Consider the following 17,291-nt stretch of genomic DNA (forward strand, 5'->3'; position numbering starts at 1 on the left):
ATTTGCCCAAAGTCACCTAATGAATTAATGGCTGAGTGGGGACTGGTTTCTAGGTCTCTTACCCCACCAATCCTGTCATGACATAATTCCTAACAAGAATAATGTCTCAGGCACACAGAAGTGTGTGTATATATGTATTAACATGTATATGCATATATATTAATACACATTCACATACACATACATTTACTGAGTTTTAATAAATGCATACAAATATGTAACCTAAACTTCTAGCCAGATGTAGAATATTACTGTTACTCCAGAGAGTTCCTTCATGTTCCATCCCAGTCTGTCCTTCTATTCACCATCCTAAAGTGAACCAGTGTTTTAAGTTTTTCTACAATGCTTTTTTTTTGTCTGTTATAGAACTTCATATAAATGAAGTCATACAATGGGAACTCTTTTAAGATTTCTTTCCTTCAGCATCATGTTTTGACAGTTCCCCATGTTCTTGCATGTATGAGTAGTTAAAAAAAAAAAATCAGTGGTATTTTATTATATGAAATTACCACAGTTGTGTTTTCATTTCCTTATTGATGGACACTTAAGCCGCTTCTAGTTTTCGAAAATTACTAATAAATCTGCTATGAACATTCCTATATATCTTTTTATTTTATTTCTTTTTTTTTTGTTTTTTTTTTTTGCGGTACGTGGGCCTCTCACTGCTCTGGCCTCTCCCATTGTGGAGCACAGGCTCCGGACGAGCAGGCTCAGCGGCCATGGCTCACGGGCCCAGCCGCTCCACGGCATGTGGGATCTTCCCAGACCGGCTCATGAACCTGCGTCCCCTGCGTCGGCAGGCGGACTCTCAACCACTGCGCCACCAGGGAAGCCCTTATTTTATTTCTTTCTTTTTATTTTTAATTTTATTTTTGGCTGCTTTGGGTCTTTGTTGCTGTGCACGGGCTTTCTCTAGTTGTGGTGAGCGGGGGCTACTCTTCGTTTTGGTGCGCGGGCTTCTCATTGTGGTGGCTTCTCTTGTTGAGCACAGGCTCTAGGTGCATGGGCTTCAGTAGTTGTGGCTCGCGGGCTCTAGAGCTCAGGCTCAGTAGTTGTGGCGCACGGACTTAGTTGCTCCGCGGCATGTGGGATCTTCTCGGACCAGGGCTCAAACCCGTGCCCCCTGCATTGGCAGACGGATTTTTAACCACTGTGCCACCAGGGAAGTCCCAGTATATACAAATTTTTGTACGGACATATATTCTCATGTCATCGGTATAAACCAAGGAGTGGAATGACTGGGTCACGTAGTGGATATATGTTTAACCTTTTTCTTCTAATTGAGGTAAATCTACATAATATAATATTCACCATTTTAATTATTTTCAAAGTGTACAGTTCAGTGGCTTTTAATACATTCACAGTGTTGTACAACCATCACCACTATCTAATTCCAGAACATTTTCAGAACCCACCCCCAAAACCTCCATGTCATGAAGGAGTCACTCCCTATTGTCCCCTCCTTCACTTCCTTTCCGTCACTAATCTTTCTGTCTCAATGATTTGCCTGTTTTGGACATTTCATATAAATGGGCTCATACAGGATGTGGCCTTAATGTGTCTGGCTTCTTTCACTTAGTGTAATGTTATCAGTACTTCATTTCTTTTTGTGGATGAATAATATTCCATTGTATAGACATTTCATATTTTATATATTCATTCATCAGTGCTGGACATTTAGGTTGTTTCTACTTTTTGGCTGTTATGAATAATGGTACTATGAATATTTATGTGTAAGTTTTTATGGGAACATATGTTTTCAGTTCTTCTGTGTACATGCCTAGGAGTAGGATTGCTGAGTCATATGATACTTCTGTGTTAACTTTTTGAGAAACTGCCAGATGTTTTTGAGAGTGGTTGTACTGTTTCACATTCCCACCAGCAGTGTCTTAGAGTTCCAATTCCTCCTCATCTCTGCCATCACTTGATATGGCCAGTCTTTAATTTTAGCCATTCCAGTAGGATGTCAGTGTGTTTTTAATTTGCATTTCCTTAATGACTAATGATGTTGAGCATCTTTTCATATACTTATTTCTTTGAGGAAGTGTTTATTTACATCTTTTGCCTATTCCTTATTTTTGTTTTTTTCTTATGAATTTTGATAGTCATTTATATCTTCTGAATATAAATCCTTCATTTGGTATATGGTTGTCAAACATCTCTTAGTTTATGATTTCTCTTTTCATTCTCTTAACAGTTCCTTTAAAGAGCATCACTTTTTCATTTTTATAACGTCCAGTTTGTCAATTTGTTGTTTTATGGATTTTGCTTTTGCTTTTTGGTGCCTCACTCATGATCACAAATATTTTCTTTTTTATTTCCTTCTAAAAATGTTATAGTTTTATTTTTTTTATTTTTATTTTTTGCGATACGCGGGCCTCTCACTGCTGTGGCCTCTCCCGTTGCGGAGCACAGGCTCCGGACGCGCAGGCTCAGCGGCCATGGCTTACGGGCCCAGCCGCTCCGTGGCATGTGGGATCTTCCCCGACCGGTGCACGAGCCCGTGTCCCCTGCATCGGCAGGCGGACTCTCAACCACTGCACCACCAGGGAAGCCCAGTTTTATGTTTTACGTTTAGATCTATGACCCATTTTGTGTACATTTTGTATATTGTACCAGGTATTGATTACAATTCTTTTTTTTTTTTGCATAGGCATATCCACTTCTTCCAGCTCCATTTGTTGAAAAGACTGTCCTTTCTGCACTGTATTTCTTTTGCACCTTTGTGAAAAATAAATTGACTAAATATATGTCGGTTTATTGCTACACTCTTTATTTTCTGTTCTATCAATCTGTTTGCCTGGATTGGTGTCTTGAGTACTATAGCTTTGTAATAAGCCTTGAAATAGGTAGTACAAGTCTTCCACGTATGTTCTTTCAGAATTTTTTTTTGTTTTTGGTGTATTCTGGGTTCTTTGTATTTCCATAAGTATTTCAATATCACCTTTTCAACTAAAATGCCAGCTGGGATTTGATTGGGTTTACCTTGAATCTAGATATCTAAGAATTAGCTGTCTTTATAATTCTTATCAATGTTTTACACTGAAGAAACTGAGGCACACTGAAGAAACTGAGGCACAGCGAAGTTAAGTACTTGTCTAAGATCACTTAGCTTGTAAGAGGTAGAACTGAGATTCAAACCTGAATAGTCTGGCGTCAGAACTAATTATTTATACGGTTTCCTGTGTTAACTAGACTGAGTTAATTTCATGAGATTAAAAGCATATCTGTTCTGTTCTTAATTGTTTTGTTCCAATTCCTAGTGAAAGCACCATGCCTAGCACACAGTAGATTAAATATTTCATAGACTTTTCATATAGAACATTGTTTCATTTTATTTAATTTGGTCTATGTCTTCATTTGGTAGAATGGAAAAGAGACTCTATACATATTTTGCCCTAGCCCTAACCTTTATTGCAGACATTGTCTTAATTAGGATTCTATCTGCCCAGAATGGAAATCAGTCACACTAGTTTAAGCAAATACTGAATTTTATATTAAGGATACAGGAATGTCTTGTGGATCCCTCTGAAAAGAAATTAGCCAGCCCTCAGGAAGAGACTGGAATCGGTATTAAAAATACAGTAGGGCTTTCTTTTTATCCATAGCCTCTGTGTGTATTCCTCATTCTTCTCTCTGAGGAGGTGAGCATTCTCTGCTTTTCTAGTTACAAAATAGATTGCTCTGCAGCTTCTTTTTGTTTCTTTTAACACGTTACAGGTCTTGACACTTGGAGACTGAGTGGTTGTTTCTTGGTTAGACCCCCAAATTCTAGGACAGAGCCTAACTGACTTGATTTTCATATGCTGTCTGTCCCTGGCCCGAGAAGATGTAGGCAAGACAGCAGAGTACACAGGAGAAACATGGGTGCTATAGATTTAATCATGGAGATGGGGGTCAAGGGTAGGATAATGGGTGGATTGCTAACACATAAAAAAGGTTTACTCTAGGCTTGATCATTTAACTCAAGCCACTGTAGTTTTGGGGCTAGACTGCTGGAAATCAGAATCTGGCTTCTAATGGCACCTTATGCTGAGTACTTCCTGGCTGGTATTGCCCACGTTTGTTTTGATGCATTGAAGTGAAATCAAAGAACCAGAAGATGTGCATCTCTACACACATATAACATTCATTTTGTTTTTAATAAGTGGCATAATATACTATTTAAAAAATTATCAGGTGTTACGGTTTTCAGTTGTATTCATTGGGTGATTGTTTTTATATTTCCTTTCCTGTTTCTTTGTTTGTTTTTACAGAGGCAAATACCGGATTGTGTACATAACTCCAGAATTCTGTTCAAGTAACTTGGACCTACTCCAGCAACTGCAGGCTAATATTGGTAAGTGGTATGATAGAATCTTTATAAGTATTTATTAAATTGAGATATTCTTTAAAGTTAAGCTTATGAATGGATACCGGATGTTACTTAAAGTTTATTTCAAACCTTATCTCCTCCAGGAAATTTCTGCCTCTTGAACGTGGTGTCTCTCCTGTCCTTTCCCAAAGTATCCTGTAATTCGCTCTGCCATAGAAGTTAGGGTCCTGCATTGTAATGACCTGTCTATATATCTGTTTTCTTCTGCTAGACTGTAAGCTTTTCAGAGAAAAATGCCATTGTTATTTCTTTATATTTCCCGAGTGCAGTGCCTGGCACATAGTAGGCATTTAAATGTATTGTTGAATAAATATTGAATCTTAGATTCTGTGAAATTATCATTTCCTCTTTTTCATATTCTGAATCTAAATTAAGTCAGTGTAGTGGTTCTCTACCCTTGTTGTTCATGAGAATTACCTTTCAAACTTTAGAAAAATGTCAGATCCTCAAATCTTGAAAATTGTGATTTAATGCACCTGGCTCGAGGCTGTGGCGTCTGTAGTTTTTTTCACAGGTTATTCTGATGTGTAGTCAGGTTAGAAACCACAGTACCTTTGATTATTTGCTATCAGTGAGTATGATTAATTTAAAAAATTAGATAGTCAGAGCCTGTGTCCTAGAAAAGGTAAATATAGAATTAGTTAAAAGCTGGTATCATTTTTTTTTTCTTTTGTGATTAAAACATTTCTGTCAGTTTTCTGCTTTTTTTTTTTTTTTTTTTGGCATTACGCGGGCCTCTCACTGTTGTGGCTTCTCCCGTTGCGGAGCACAGGCTCCGGACGTGCAGGCTCAGCGGCCATGGCTCACGGGCCCAGCCGCTCCGCGGCACGTGGAATCCTCCCGGACCGGGGCACGAACCTGCATCCCCTGCATCGGCAGGCGGACTCTCAGCCACTGCGTCACCAGGGAAGCCTGGTTTTTTGCTTCTTGATGGTTAGGCTCAGCTATCCAAGAGTTGCAGTCATGGCTTCTATTGTAATTGCGCATATTTCAAACATTCAGCTGAACCAAACAATCTTTGCTTTCTAATGTAATATGATCTCATTTTATAATTATCTATTAAAATAATTCCTAACAGGTAGTTTTTTAACACTGCAGTGTCTCATTTAATGGTTACTTGCATATAACTCTAGGAAAGCATTTAACAGTTGTTCTAACAATATAGTGAAAACAAATACCTTTTAATATGTGTTAAATATCAACAAAAGAATGAGGACAGAAATTAGCATTTGATTAAATATATTATCAAAAATTGCATCCATCAGCTGTTAAACTCCCCTGTTGCCATGTTATATTTTTGCCTTAAATGGAAAACAAATTTGATGTGTGTCCTATTAGGTTGTATGAAGTTCTTATGAATATTTCACTTTAGATTAAACCCAACAACCCTAGATATATAAATTCCATGGTTTTACTGCAAAAGTTAGGGTCTATGTCCATAGTGGTCTGAATATGTTTTGCTCCATTTTAGTATTTGTTTTGTTTCTGTGGTGGAGTTAATCCAGTATTTACTTAGATCCTTTTGACAGGTAGTTCTATTTCTCTATTTTAATTTTTTTCTAAAGGATTAAATTATGAACACTGCAGTTATTAGAGCTGCGTACTCTGCATAAAATGGATGAAAATGCTCTTTTTGGTTGACTGTCAATGTTGAACAAAATAGAATAAATTCTTTCTGAAATACTTTTATTTGCAGGAATTTGTAAAACGCTTGCAGCAGGGAATATACTCAGAATTTTATTTGTACAGTAGTTTGACATTTAGCTATTCAGATTTATAATTTTTATGATGTGTTATTATTTAAGTAATATGGGTTTATAACAGAAGCAGCAAACAGAATTTTACATAGAGACACCTTAAAAGCAAACACACCAGTAATTGTCTTGTAACTTTGGAAGTAGGCTTGAATGACAGGTGTGCCAAAATGAAATATGTCCTGGACCTGGGCAGACACTTGGACTTGCACGTTTAATGTGGAAGTTGGCAGAAGCTTGCCTCAGCTGCTTGTGAATGGCAAAGTTTAACTCGATTAAAAGCTAGTTAGTTGGACTTCCCTGGTTGCGCAGTGGTTAAGAATCCACCTGCCCATGCAGGGGACACAAGTTCGAGTCCTGGTCCGGGAAGATTCCACATGCCACAGAGCAACTAACCCCGTGTGCCACAACTACTGAGCCTGCACTCTAGAGCCCGCGAGCCACAACTCTGAGTGCATGTGCCACAACTACTGAAGCCCGCATGCCTACAGCCCGTGCTCCACAACAGGAGAAGCCACTGCAGTGAGAAGCCGGCGCACCACAACTAAGAGTAGCCCCCGCTCGCTGCAACTAGAGAAAGCCCACATGCAGCAACGAAGACCCAATGCAGCCAAAAATAAATAAATACATAAAATAATAAAAATAGATAAATAAATAAAAATTCTTCTTAAATTAGCTAGTCAAACCTATAATTATAAGGAAGGTTTTAAAATAAAGGAGGAGCTGTCATCTTAGTTTTAATTTATTTAATTTAAAATCTGGGTCATGTAGTTTCTAAACCCAAATAAGTATAGTGGTAACATTGAATTTGTCCCAGCCACTCAGGAAATAGAAATTTGATGTGATCAACCTGTATTTGTTCATATTTAGTAGGTTTCTTTTTTTTCTTTCTTTATTTCTTTTTCTTCTCCAACTCATTGTACTTGGTAATCTCAATGAATTGTAATTATTTGCTTGTCTGTCTGCCTCCTCTTTTAGAATTATGAGCTCCTCAAAATCATGGATTGCATTTTACTAATCATTTTATACCTAGAAGAGTGTTTGGAACATAGTGGGAATTTAATAACTATAATAATAATAGCTTATTTTTTTTTATTGAGCTGTCTTTTATGCCAGCCCCTATCTTAGCATTTTACATGAATGATCTAATTTAATCTTCAGAATAACTAAAAAATGTTAGGTACTTTTATTACCTACCTTATGCTTGTGGGAAACTGACACTTGAAAGCTTAAGTAACATGCTTAAGGTAATATAAATAGTAAGCCAGGTTATGCATCTAGGTAGTCTGACTCTAGAGCACATGTTTTTAATCATCTCACTAGTGGCAAAACATTATAAATTCTCAGATAAGCATCAAGTAGTGATCATCCCCATTGAAGGGAAATATTATTTTTGTCTTAAGTATTAATTTGGTGATCGAGGGCAAAAGCACTGCTGTCACTACTTTGAAATATCTGAAGACGTTTTAGTGAATGATTATAAAATAAAGCCCTTTTCTGAAATGCGTTACTACACACTGTTGATTCTGTTTCAGTGTGGGTGTGTGGTGTGAGGGCAGAGTAGAGGCGTTGCTCGGGAAGAGAACAAAGTACATTCCTTCTTACCTACTTTGTACATAATGAGATTTAGTTCTTCCCTTACCATTTTATATTAGAAAACGTGGATGTCATCCGTCTTCCAGAACTGGCATTACAGAGGAACTCTGCAGTGTAATATGTGATCAGTCACGGACAGTGATGCATTTAATCTTAGTATGAAATACGCTGAGTCTTTCTATCTCTCTTTTTTTGGTTGTTTTTACTGTATTTATTTATTTTTGGCTGCGTTGGGTCTTCGTTGCTGCGCACGGGCTTTCTCTAGTTGTGGTGAGCGGGGGCTACTCTTTGTTGCGGTTCGCGGGCTTCTCATTGCAGTGGCTTCTTGTTGCGGAGCACGGGCTCTAGGTGCGCGGGCTTCAGTAGTTGTGGCACACGGGCTCAGTAGTTGTAGTTGTGGCTCACAGGCTCTAGAGTGCAGGCTCAGTAGTTGTGGTGTACAGGCTTAGTTGCTCCACGGAATATGGGATCTTCCCAGACCAGGGCTCGAACCCGTGTCCTCTGTATTGTCAGGAGGCTTCTTAACTACTGAGCCACCAGGGAAGCCTCTCTATCTCTTTTGATAGCTAATCCATGAGATAAAATTGAAAGTATTACCAAAGAGAAAGAGAACAGCTCTTTTTTTTAGGGCATTATCATTGCAAATGAGTGATAGCTTTGAGGACAAAGTAATAGTAAGTAATTTCTCTGAGAAATAATGATGAAAGTTAAAATTCAATAAATACGTTGTTTGAAAAATATATATTTCTCTCTTTTATCCATATGCCTTTTATCCATATATCTCCCTTTGCCTATTTTCAATAATGATTTTTGGTGTTATCTGATGTTATTTATGCTTATATTTTTATATGAACCAAATACTTTGATTTGAATTATTTATACTACTTTCTGTAATATTTATATATTCTAATGAAGATGGTGGTAACGATTTAGATGCGTTTATTACTTTTTTTGAACTCTATTTTCTCCGTTTACATAGTTTTCTTTTTTTATAGGGATCACACTTATTGCTGTGGATGAGGCTCACTGTATTTCTGAGTGGGGACATGATTTTAGAAGTTCATTCAGAACTTTGGGCTCCATAAAGGAAGTACTCCCATCGGTAAGCTTTGCCAAGTGCAATGTCTTGAAATGACTTTCTTACCAAGGGAGAGTCCAGGATTGGGGAATGGCCAAAAAGCTGAAGATTCCTCTATGAAAGGGCAAATGGATGATGTAAGCAGGGGAAAGATTTTTTTAAAAAATTCTAACCTTGACTTCCTTCTAAGCTTGGCATGTAATTTATTGAGGAATACTATAGAGCAGGACTTGGCAAACTTTTTCTGGTTCTCACACTTTGTTTCCTAATTATAAAGAACAAGAAAGTTTTACATGAGTGTTCTATATGAATGGCATATTTTATACGAAGAGCTTAAAAACTTAAAATATTGGCAACCATTTTATTTTTTATTTTTAAAAATTATGGATTCACAGGCAATTGTAAAAAAAAATGTACAGGGATGTCCTATGTACTGTTTCCCCAGTGGTAATATCTTGAATAACTGTAGTATAGTATCAAGTAGGTATATGACATTGCTACAGTTTATTCTTAGTTCACTAGTTTTATAAGTGTGTATGGGTATGTATGTATATTTTCCTATACAGTTTTATCTCATATGTATGTTTGTATAACTTCCATTGCAATAAAGATACAGAACTACTCCATTACCATAGGCTCCCTGGAGCTGTCCTTTTACAGGCATACCCACCATTCCCATCACCCCTAACCCTAACCCCTGGTGACCACTAATCTGGTCTCCATTTGTATAATTTTGTTATTTCAACAATGTTAAATAAATTGAATTGTATGGTTCGTCACCTATTGGAGCTGGCTTATGTGAGGAAACCGAAAAAGAAAAGTGTTAGAAATTATTTGTTGTTCTTTTGATAGATTATCTAGTTCAACCTCATTTCTTATTAAGCGTACTTATTGAGAGCTATCTTAAATATAGTTTCTTTTTTCTTAGCTCTTCTCATAAATATTTGATTGGAGCAGACATTACAATAAAACAAAACAAAAGAACAAAAAACTTGAATGTAACACTTAGCAAGGATATATTGGAAGAGAATCAAAGTAATGTGAATTGAGCTCCAACTATGGGACTGGCCTTGGGTCAGTGTTTTGTTTTGTTTTTTTCTGCGGTACGTGGGCCTCTCACTGTTGTGGCCTCTCCCGTTGCGGAGCACAGACTCCGGATGCGCCGGCTCAGCGGCCATGGCTCACGGGCCCAGCCACTCCACGGTATGTGGGATCTTCCTGGACCGGGGCATGAACCCGTGTCCCCTGCATCGGCAGGCGGACTCTTAACCACTGCGCCACCAGGGAAGCCCGGGTCAGTGTTTTTATCTTGGTTAACCCTCATAACAATCCAGCAACATAAATATCTTCATTACTTTCTTCTTTTAAAAAAAATTTTTTAATATAATTTTTAAAGGTTACATTCTATTTACAGTTATTACAAAATGTTGGCTCTATTCCCTGTGTTGTACAATACATCCTTGAGCCTGTCTTAACACCCAGTAGTTTGTACCTCCCACTCCCCTACCCCTGTGTCGCCCCTCCCCACTGCCCACTAGTTTCATTACCTTCCTCTTGAAACAGTTCTTCTCATACCAGTAGGATAGCACACTCCCTGGTTCTCTTCTTCCTTATTATCTCTTCTTTCTCAGTTTCCTCTGCTTATTTCTTTTCATCTCCCTGCCCTTTTAACGTTGGCATGCCTAAAACCTTAGTCTTTGGACCTGTTCTCTTTCCTCTCTGTACTTACTTCCTTGGTCATTTCAACCAACATATGGTTTTAACTAAAATCTATATGCTGACAACTCCCAAATTTATATCCTCACCCTGAATTGATACCAGCAATGTATGAGTGGTTCAGTTTCTCTCCCTCCTTTTTAGCATTTGCTGTTATTATTACGATTTTTTATTTTAATCGTTTTATGGATTAATATATGTATACACACACACACACACACACACACACACACACACACACACACTTACATAAACGTTAGCTGCCTATTCAACATCTCTCTACTTCGATGCCTGACAGGCATCTGGAACGTAACCTATTCTTAACTTCCTAATATTCTCTCCACCCCAGAACAGCTCTTCCCTCAATCTCCCCCATCTCATTTAGTAGCAGCTGCATCCTTCTGGTGCTCAGGCCAAGATTTTTGGAATTTTCTTCCACCCTTCTTTTTCTCTTACAGTCTACCCCACATTTAAACAGTAAAGAAATCTCATGAGGTCTTCAGAATATGTACAGAATCTGATCACTTCTCTCTTGATCTCTGCTACCACCCTGGTACAAGCCACCGTCTCCTTTCACCTGGCTATTACAGCAGTCTCCTGGTTGGTGTGTTTTCACTCTTACCCTCCTTAGTCTATTTCAATACAGCATCCAGAGTGATATTTCAAAAATGTTAAGTCAGACAGATCATGTCTCCTGCTCAGAACCCTCCGGTTGCAGACCATTTCACTCTAAATAAAGACAGACACTACATATCTTAAATGATCTGGCCTTTATTTTCTCTTTGACCTCATCCTTTGCTACTTGTCTCCTCATTCACTGGCTTCTAGCCGTACTGTTTGTTTTCATTGATATTCTTCAAAGGTGCCAACCGTGCTCCTACTTTAGGGCTTTGTTCCCACTCTTCGCTCTCCCTGAATAATTTTCCCCTGGGTAGTTCACATGGTGTATCCCTCACTTTTCTCAAGTCTGCTGAAATATTAGCTTTTTTTTTAGGCCTCCTGGGCCACCATATTCAAAATTTCAAATTAACCTCTCTCCCCCAGCTCTCAGCTTTCCTCATATTCCTTTCCTGTTTTTAAAATAGCACTTATCACTGTTTAACTTAACGTATTAAGAATACACTTTGTCTATTGCCTGTGGGTCCCCACTAGAATATTCTTTGCTGATTTGGTTTATAAAATCTACAACAGTACCTGGCATATAGTGAGTGTTCCATAAGTAATGGGGTAAATGAATAAATGAATTTCGATGAGAAAGCTGAGAATGTGAGAAGTAACTTTCCCACACAGGCAGTGAGTGGTAGGGCCGGGCAGTGCTCCACAGTAGGACACTATGCTGGTTTCTAAAGCAAATGACTTAAAAGAAGTTTAAAATAGTTTCTGCCCTAAAGTAGCACATAGTCCAGTAAAGGAGTTTAGATTCATATTTACCTATAAAAGTAGAAGCAATAGTACCAAACAATAAATCGTGTATGGAGCAGTATGAATAATATAGAAAGATTAATAGTACCTGTATAGAGAAAGAAGATATTTGCATGGCGAAAGTCACTAGGCTCAGGTTCCTTGAGGACTGCTTTCTATTAATTTAGAACGGTTTAAAGTAAGCTTTTAGAAACTAGGAAGATTGCTTTCTTGAATCCTTTCCTGGGCGTTTGATTCTAGAAGGATTGTGTTAGAGGAGTTTTACATGTTTTATGCAGTTCTGAAACACTTTTCAGTGTTGAATTAAGTCTTTTATTATGTCAGGCTGTGGACTCCATTCGATTCTTTTCATTTCTTGGGATGATTCACTGTAGCACAGGTTGTTCGTCAAGCAACGGCTGAGAAAACCTTTTTCCCCTAGTGTTTCCATGAATTCTCTTTATTAGCTAAGTGATGAGAAATGCCACCTGGTGGTTGTAGGACTCTCATTTTCCTCACTGTTCTCCGTGCTTTTTTTCTTCTAATCACAATCACCCTGGGACAACTGGCATAAACCCACAGTGCTTCACACCATATTATTTCAGTAAGTTCAAAAATAGCAAAAAATCATTAACTCATTGTGCATAAAGATTCCCATTTGGAGAGAATCTGACAAAATGAGTCCCAAGAAAGAGCAGCCAGGTAGAAAGCTTTACATCAGCCTCAAAATTCTGAAATTCAAATAAGAGGAACTGTGAGAAACGTGAGACATGTTGGATCTTCCCATTACTTTCTCCTCAGCCCTTTCACAAAGATCAGCACATAGTAGACACTCAGGAACTATCTGGAGTTAGTGAATGAATGAATGAAGCATGATATTATAGAGTACATAGATTAACTATACATAGATTAGAGTACATAGATTAACTTCTAACTATATTAGAAGCAGATATAGTTCTTGGAATTCGTAGATGTGACACCATTGAAGTGTATGTCTAAGGCATTCCTAAATTTATAGTCACAAGATTAATTTACATTTTGTTGCTTGTTTTAACAAAACTTGGTACTTATTACCAAAGAAACCAAGATTTGCCAACTGAAAGATCAAGTTTCATGAGTTAAGAACTTGATATAACTGAGTGACAGGGTAATTTATCACCCACACCAGTTTGCTTTTGAAAATGAAAAGGTGCAAGCTATTAATAACTATGCTGTGATGACAGGATAAACTGAGAGTATCCCAGCAAGCCAGGCTGTATGGACACCTTTCTCCTAACCAGCCTGTGTGTTATTTTTACACTTCACTGTAGTTTATAACTTTTTTTTTTGCGGTACGCGGGCCTCTCACCGCTGTGGCCTCTCCCGCTGTGGAGCACAGGCTCTGGACGCGCAGACCCAGCGGCCATGGCTCATGGGCCCAGCCGCTCCGCGGCACGTGGGATCCTCCCAGACCGGGGCACAAACCTGCATCCCCCGCATCGGCAGACGGACTCTCAACCACTGTGCCACCAGGGAAGCCCTGTAGTTTATAACTTTTAAGCACCAAAGATTCTAAGGGAGAATATTCTGTTCATTTCTGAAGTGAAAGTAAATATTGTTCCATTAAGTTTAATACATTCCATTACTTTATTCTATTTTTCTAAGTCGTGGAAGCAACATTCTTAACTGTGACTTTCTAGAACGTTGGCAAAGGAGGGAATTTATATTGATTTTTCCTGTTAGTAGGTCACTAGAATAAGGAGTTTCTAGTGGCAAAGTGAGAATTTTTAAGTTAGAAGAGAGGTTAACATCTCCATCTCATATGTTGATGAAAAAACTGAGGCCAAGAGAAGTTAGCCCTTTCCAAAGTCAGTGGCAAGTCTGGGAGTAGTGGCCATGTCTCTGCAGTTCTTTTGTAGAGTTCTTTTCAGTTGTTGCAGTAATATCAGTGATAGCTGACACATCTTGAGTGCTTACTAGACACTAGACCTTTGTGTTCAGCGCACTAGACCTTTTATCCCATTTGGTCTTCACAGTGACTTTATGAGGTTGCTGCTGTTATTACAACCATCTTATAGATGAGGATACCAAAGTTCAGAGAGTGAAATAAACAGCTCAAGGGACTTCCCTGGCAGTCCGCTGGTTAGGACTCTGCGCTTCCACCGAAGGGGGCACGGGTTCGATTCCTGGTCAGGGAACTAAGATCCTGCAAGCCGTGCGGTGTGGCCAAAAAAATATATATGTGTAAAAAAAATAAACAGCTCAAAATCTCACATCTAGTTAATGGCAAAGGCAGGCTTTGAACTCAGACAATTGATTCTAAACGAGATTTTTACACCACTGTGCTGCTTTTTTCTACTAGTTCAAACTGTGTTATGGTTTGTGCTTATTTCCTTCTTTTCACAAAAGCATTGCTCATCCACTCATACATTATATTGCTTAGAAACAAACCAGGCCCTCTTTTCTTATAGTCTCTATCCTGAAAACTTCTTTCTTTATGTGTATATGCAGTTAAACAACAAGCATTTTTTAGTGCATTTGTAAATTGTTTGAGTAACGCACTTACATTGATGGAAGTCTTTGTTGTTATGAGGGTGAGAATATGCATGTCCTAAGAACTTCAGTGTTTAAACTTTCCTTATTCTCAGCCATATATTTGCTATAGATATTTTTATTTGCCATAAAGACATAAAGCAGCTATATACATATATATTAAGCCTCGATTAGAGAAACTAACTTCTTTATAAATTGGCATATTCATATATAAGTTGTTAGGCAGACACTCTCTAAATTCAGAGAACAGTCTGATTGTAAGCCAAAAATCAATTAAGTTAATTTGGGTTATTTTTAAAATAATTTCACAGAATTTAAGGATAGAGAATACAAAAATGCCAATTACCTGGTCACATTGATTTTGATATAATTTTTTCCCATTTAAAAATTACTCCCAAACTTAATTGATTTTTTTTACATGAGCTTTGAGATAATTTTTAATTCAGCAAAGCTATATTGATTGTAAAAATAGTTTTTAATAAATTGTATCTTGTTTTTCAAATTCTGTAATTGCTTTTTTACAAATTGCACTTAAATTTTCATGTATGTACGATAATTGCTTAAACTGATTCGTGAGGTAGATGTACCTGAAGAGCTATGTTATGAGGATATTATTTACTGCATTTGTAATAAGCTAAAAAGAGTATTAAGAAAGTTGTAATCTTGGAAATCGAGCAGCTAATGATATAGGAACAATTTTTCTGATTATGAAATAATAGCATAGTTGATTAGAACTCCCTATGATAATAGTGACAGAAATATTAAATCTAGTTTCATGGGAGGTGTGTTGTTACCCCACTTTAGAATTTCTGAAAGTTCACACACTCATGTTTTTCCTGGTACCTGCTGTGCCTCCTGCTTTGGCTGCTAAGGCAGTCAAGAAGTCTTCGCTAGATTGAAAATAGAACATGACTCGGTTGCTCAAGGAATCAGTTAATAATAGATGTTTCATTCTCTCCTTTTTTCTTTTACATATTATGCCATGGTTAACCCACTAAAACTGGTGAGAGGTTATCCAGATCACTGAGAGCTTTTCTTTTACAATGGATCTGAAAAGCCATCGACCAATATATTTAATATAGGAGACAAAAAAGACTTGGGCTTTGTATAGGTAGATTTTCAGTGAATGAAGGGTTTATAACTTGTGAATGATAGATTAATGAAAAATAAGACATAACATACCCCTCATTTGTACCAGCACTAATATAAATGTAAAAATAATAAATGGAGAGGTAGATAGTTAATCAATGGACTTAATTTAATAAGGTAGATTGCATTTAGAAATCTTATGAATTTAGTGTTTTATTTGAATGATTTCTCAGAAGGCTGAGAAACAAGTATGAAAGAAGTGTTCTTCTCTTCTTTGAAAGAGAATAATTTTAAAGTTGCATTTTTAACCCTGTTCCTCTGTTCCTCCTGTAATTGTCTTCCAGTCTCTTTCTAAGAGGCAGTAGATGTTGGGAATTATTGAGCTCCTCCCTTGGTTAAAAATCACTTTTACTTATTTCAGGTTCCAATTGTTGCACTGACTGCTACTGCAAGTTCTTCAATCCGAGAAGACATTGTACGTTGCTTAAAACTGACGGATCCTCACATTACCTGTACTGGTTTTGATCGACCAAACTTGTATTTAGAAGTTGGACGAAAAACAGGAAACATCCTTCAGGATCTGAAGCAGTTTCTTGTCCAGAAGACAAGGTGAGAATTTCATGGTTGATATATTTTAGTAACTATTTTCTTCTTTCTAAAAAATGTTTTTTATTTTTTATAGTTATTTCCTTCTAATGTATATTTAACATATTTCAAATTCTGCTTAGCTTTGGTTCAAGTCAAGTGTGATGTTATATAATCAGTGACTGAGGAAGGTAGAAACTAATTCTTCTAATATTTTTATACTCCATACTGTTACTTGAAGGGGACATACACTTAATAATTGACAAACAACAAAAACAAATGAGTCTTTTATCTGAATTCTGTCTAGTTCACTAGTTATATGACTAACTTGAGTATTAAGGAATTAAAAAAGTCATCTTAATAATAAATACTTTTTGAGCCCATAGCATGTGCCAAGGACTATCGTAGGTGCTTCATATAAGTGATCTAGTTTGATCCTTATAACTGCTCAGTAAGCTACATATTATTTTCATTTCACTGATGAAGAAACTGTCACTAGCTCCTCCTCCTATTTATTTTGCTTGGAGGCATTTTATATGTATGCTAAGAAAGCTTCCCTGAGCCTTATTTTCTCATTTGTTTTCTCAGTGAAAAGCTTATAACTTTCATGTTATGAAATGTGTTTTTAAGTCAGAGTAGATGGAAATAATGTTTGTCCTACCAATATAAACAGAAAACAAATGTAGGAGGATAGGGTTTAAAGAATATCATTAGTGTTTTTCTTTTCAGAAAGGGGTAAAAAGAAGATTGACCCTAGGTAAGGAAACCCTATGGTAACGCTTGGGGTCCTTTAGGATGAAGTTAAATGTAGAGTTCACTCTTGGCTTGGCTGTCCTGTATTCAGATTAAAGCAAGAATGTAATGAATATACTCTGGGTGTTCTGCCTGCTCTAGGGATCTCTCCAAAGTGAATACACATCATACTTCACTTTCTTTCTGTCCTAAAGGTAAAACTTCCTCTTGAAGAAGGCTGTTTATTTTAGGTTAGAGTATCCACAGTCAGATCCTTATTTACTTACCTAATGTTTGGTCCTTTTCAGTCCATAGTATTCTCAATCTCTATGGCGTTTCCCCCTAACCCTCTCCTTTTTTTTTTTTCCCTGACATTGTGATTATATTGTCTTCTTATGATATCTTATGTAAATAATTTCTTCTCACTATCTTT

At 37.3% G+C, this 17,291-nt stretch overlaps 1 protein-coding gene across 8 annotated transcripts in view; it reads left to right on the forward strand.

Moving 5' to 3' along the window:
• The window catches only part of WRN (WRN RecQ like helicase), a 148,380-nt gene that overhangs the window by 65,643 nt on the left and 65,446 nt on the right, over positions 1-17,291 (forward strand). For all 8 annotated transcript variants that reach the window (XM_019921475.3, XM_033848716.2, XM_073798581.1 and 5 more), the window contains 3 exons: positions 4,257-4,339; positions 8,721-8,827; positions 15,963-16,150. In XM_019921475.3, the coding sequence (XP_019777034.1) occupies positions 4,257-4,339; positions 8,721-8,827; positions 15,963-16,150 (378 nt within the window). The remainder of the gene's footprint in view (positions 1-4,256; positions 4,340-8,720; positions 8,828-15,962; positions 16,151-17,291) is intronic.

This window comes from Tursiops truncatus, chromosome 21, assembly GCF_011762595.2.
Source record: "Tursiops truncatus isolate mTurTru1 chromosome 21, mTurTru1.mat.Y, whole genome shotgun sequence".
In the NCBI taxonomy this organism is placed as follows: Eukaryota; Metazoa; Chordata; class Mammalia; order Artiodactyla; family Delphinidae; genus Tursiops; species Tursiops truncatus.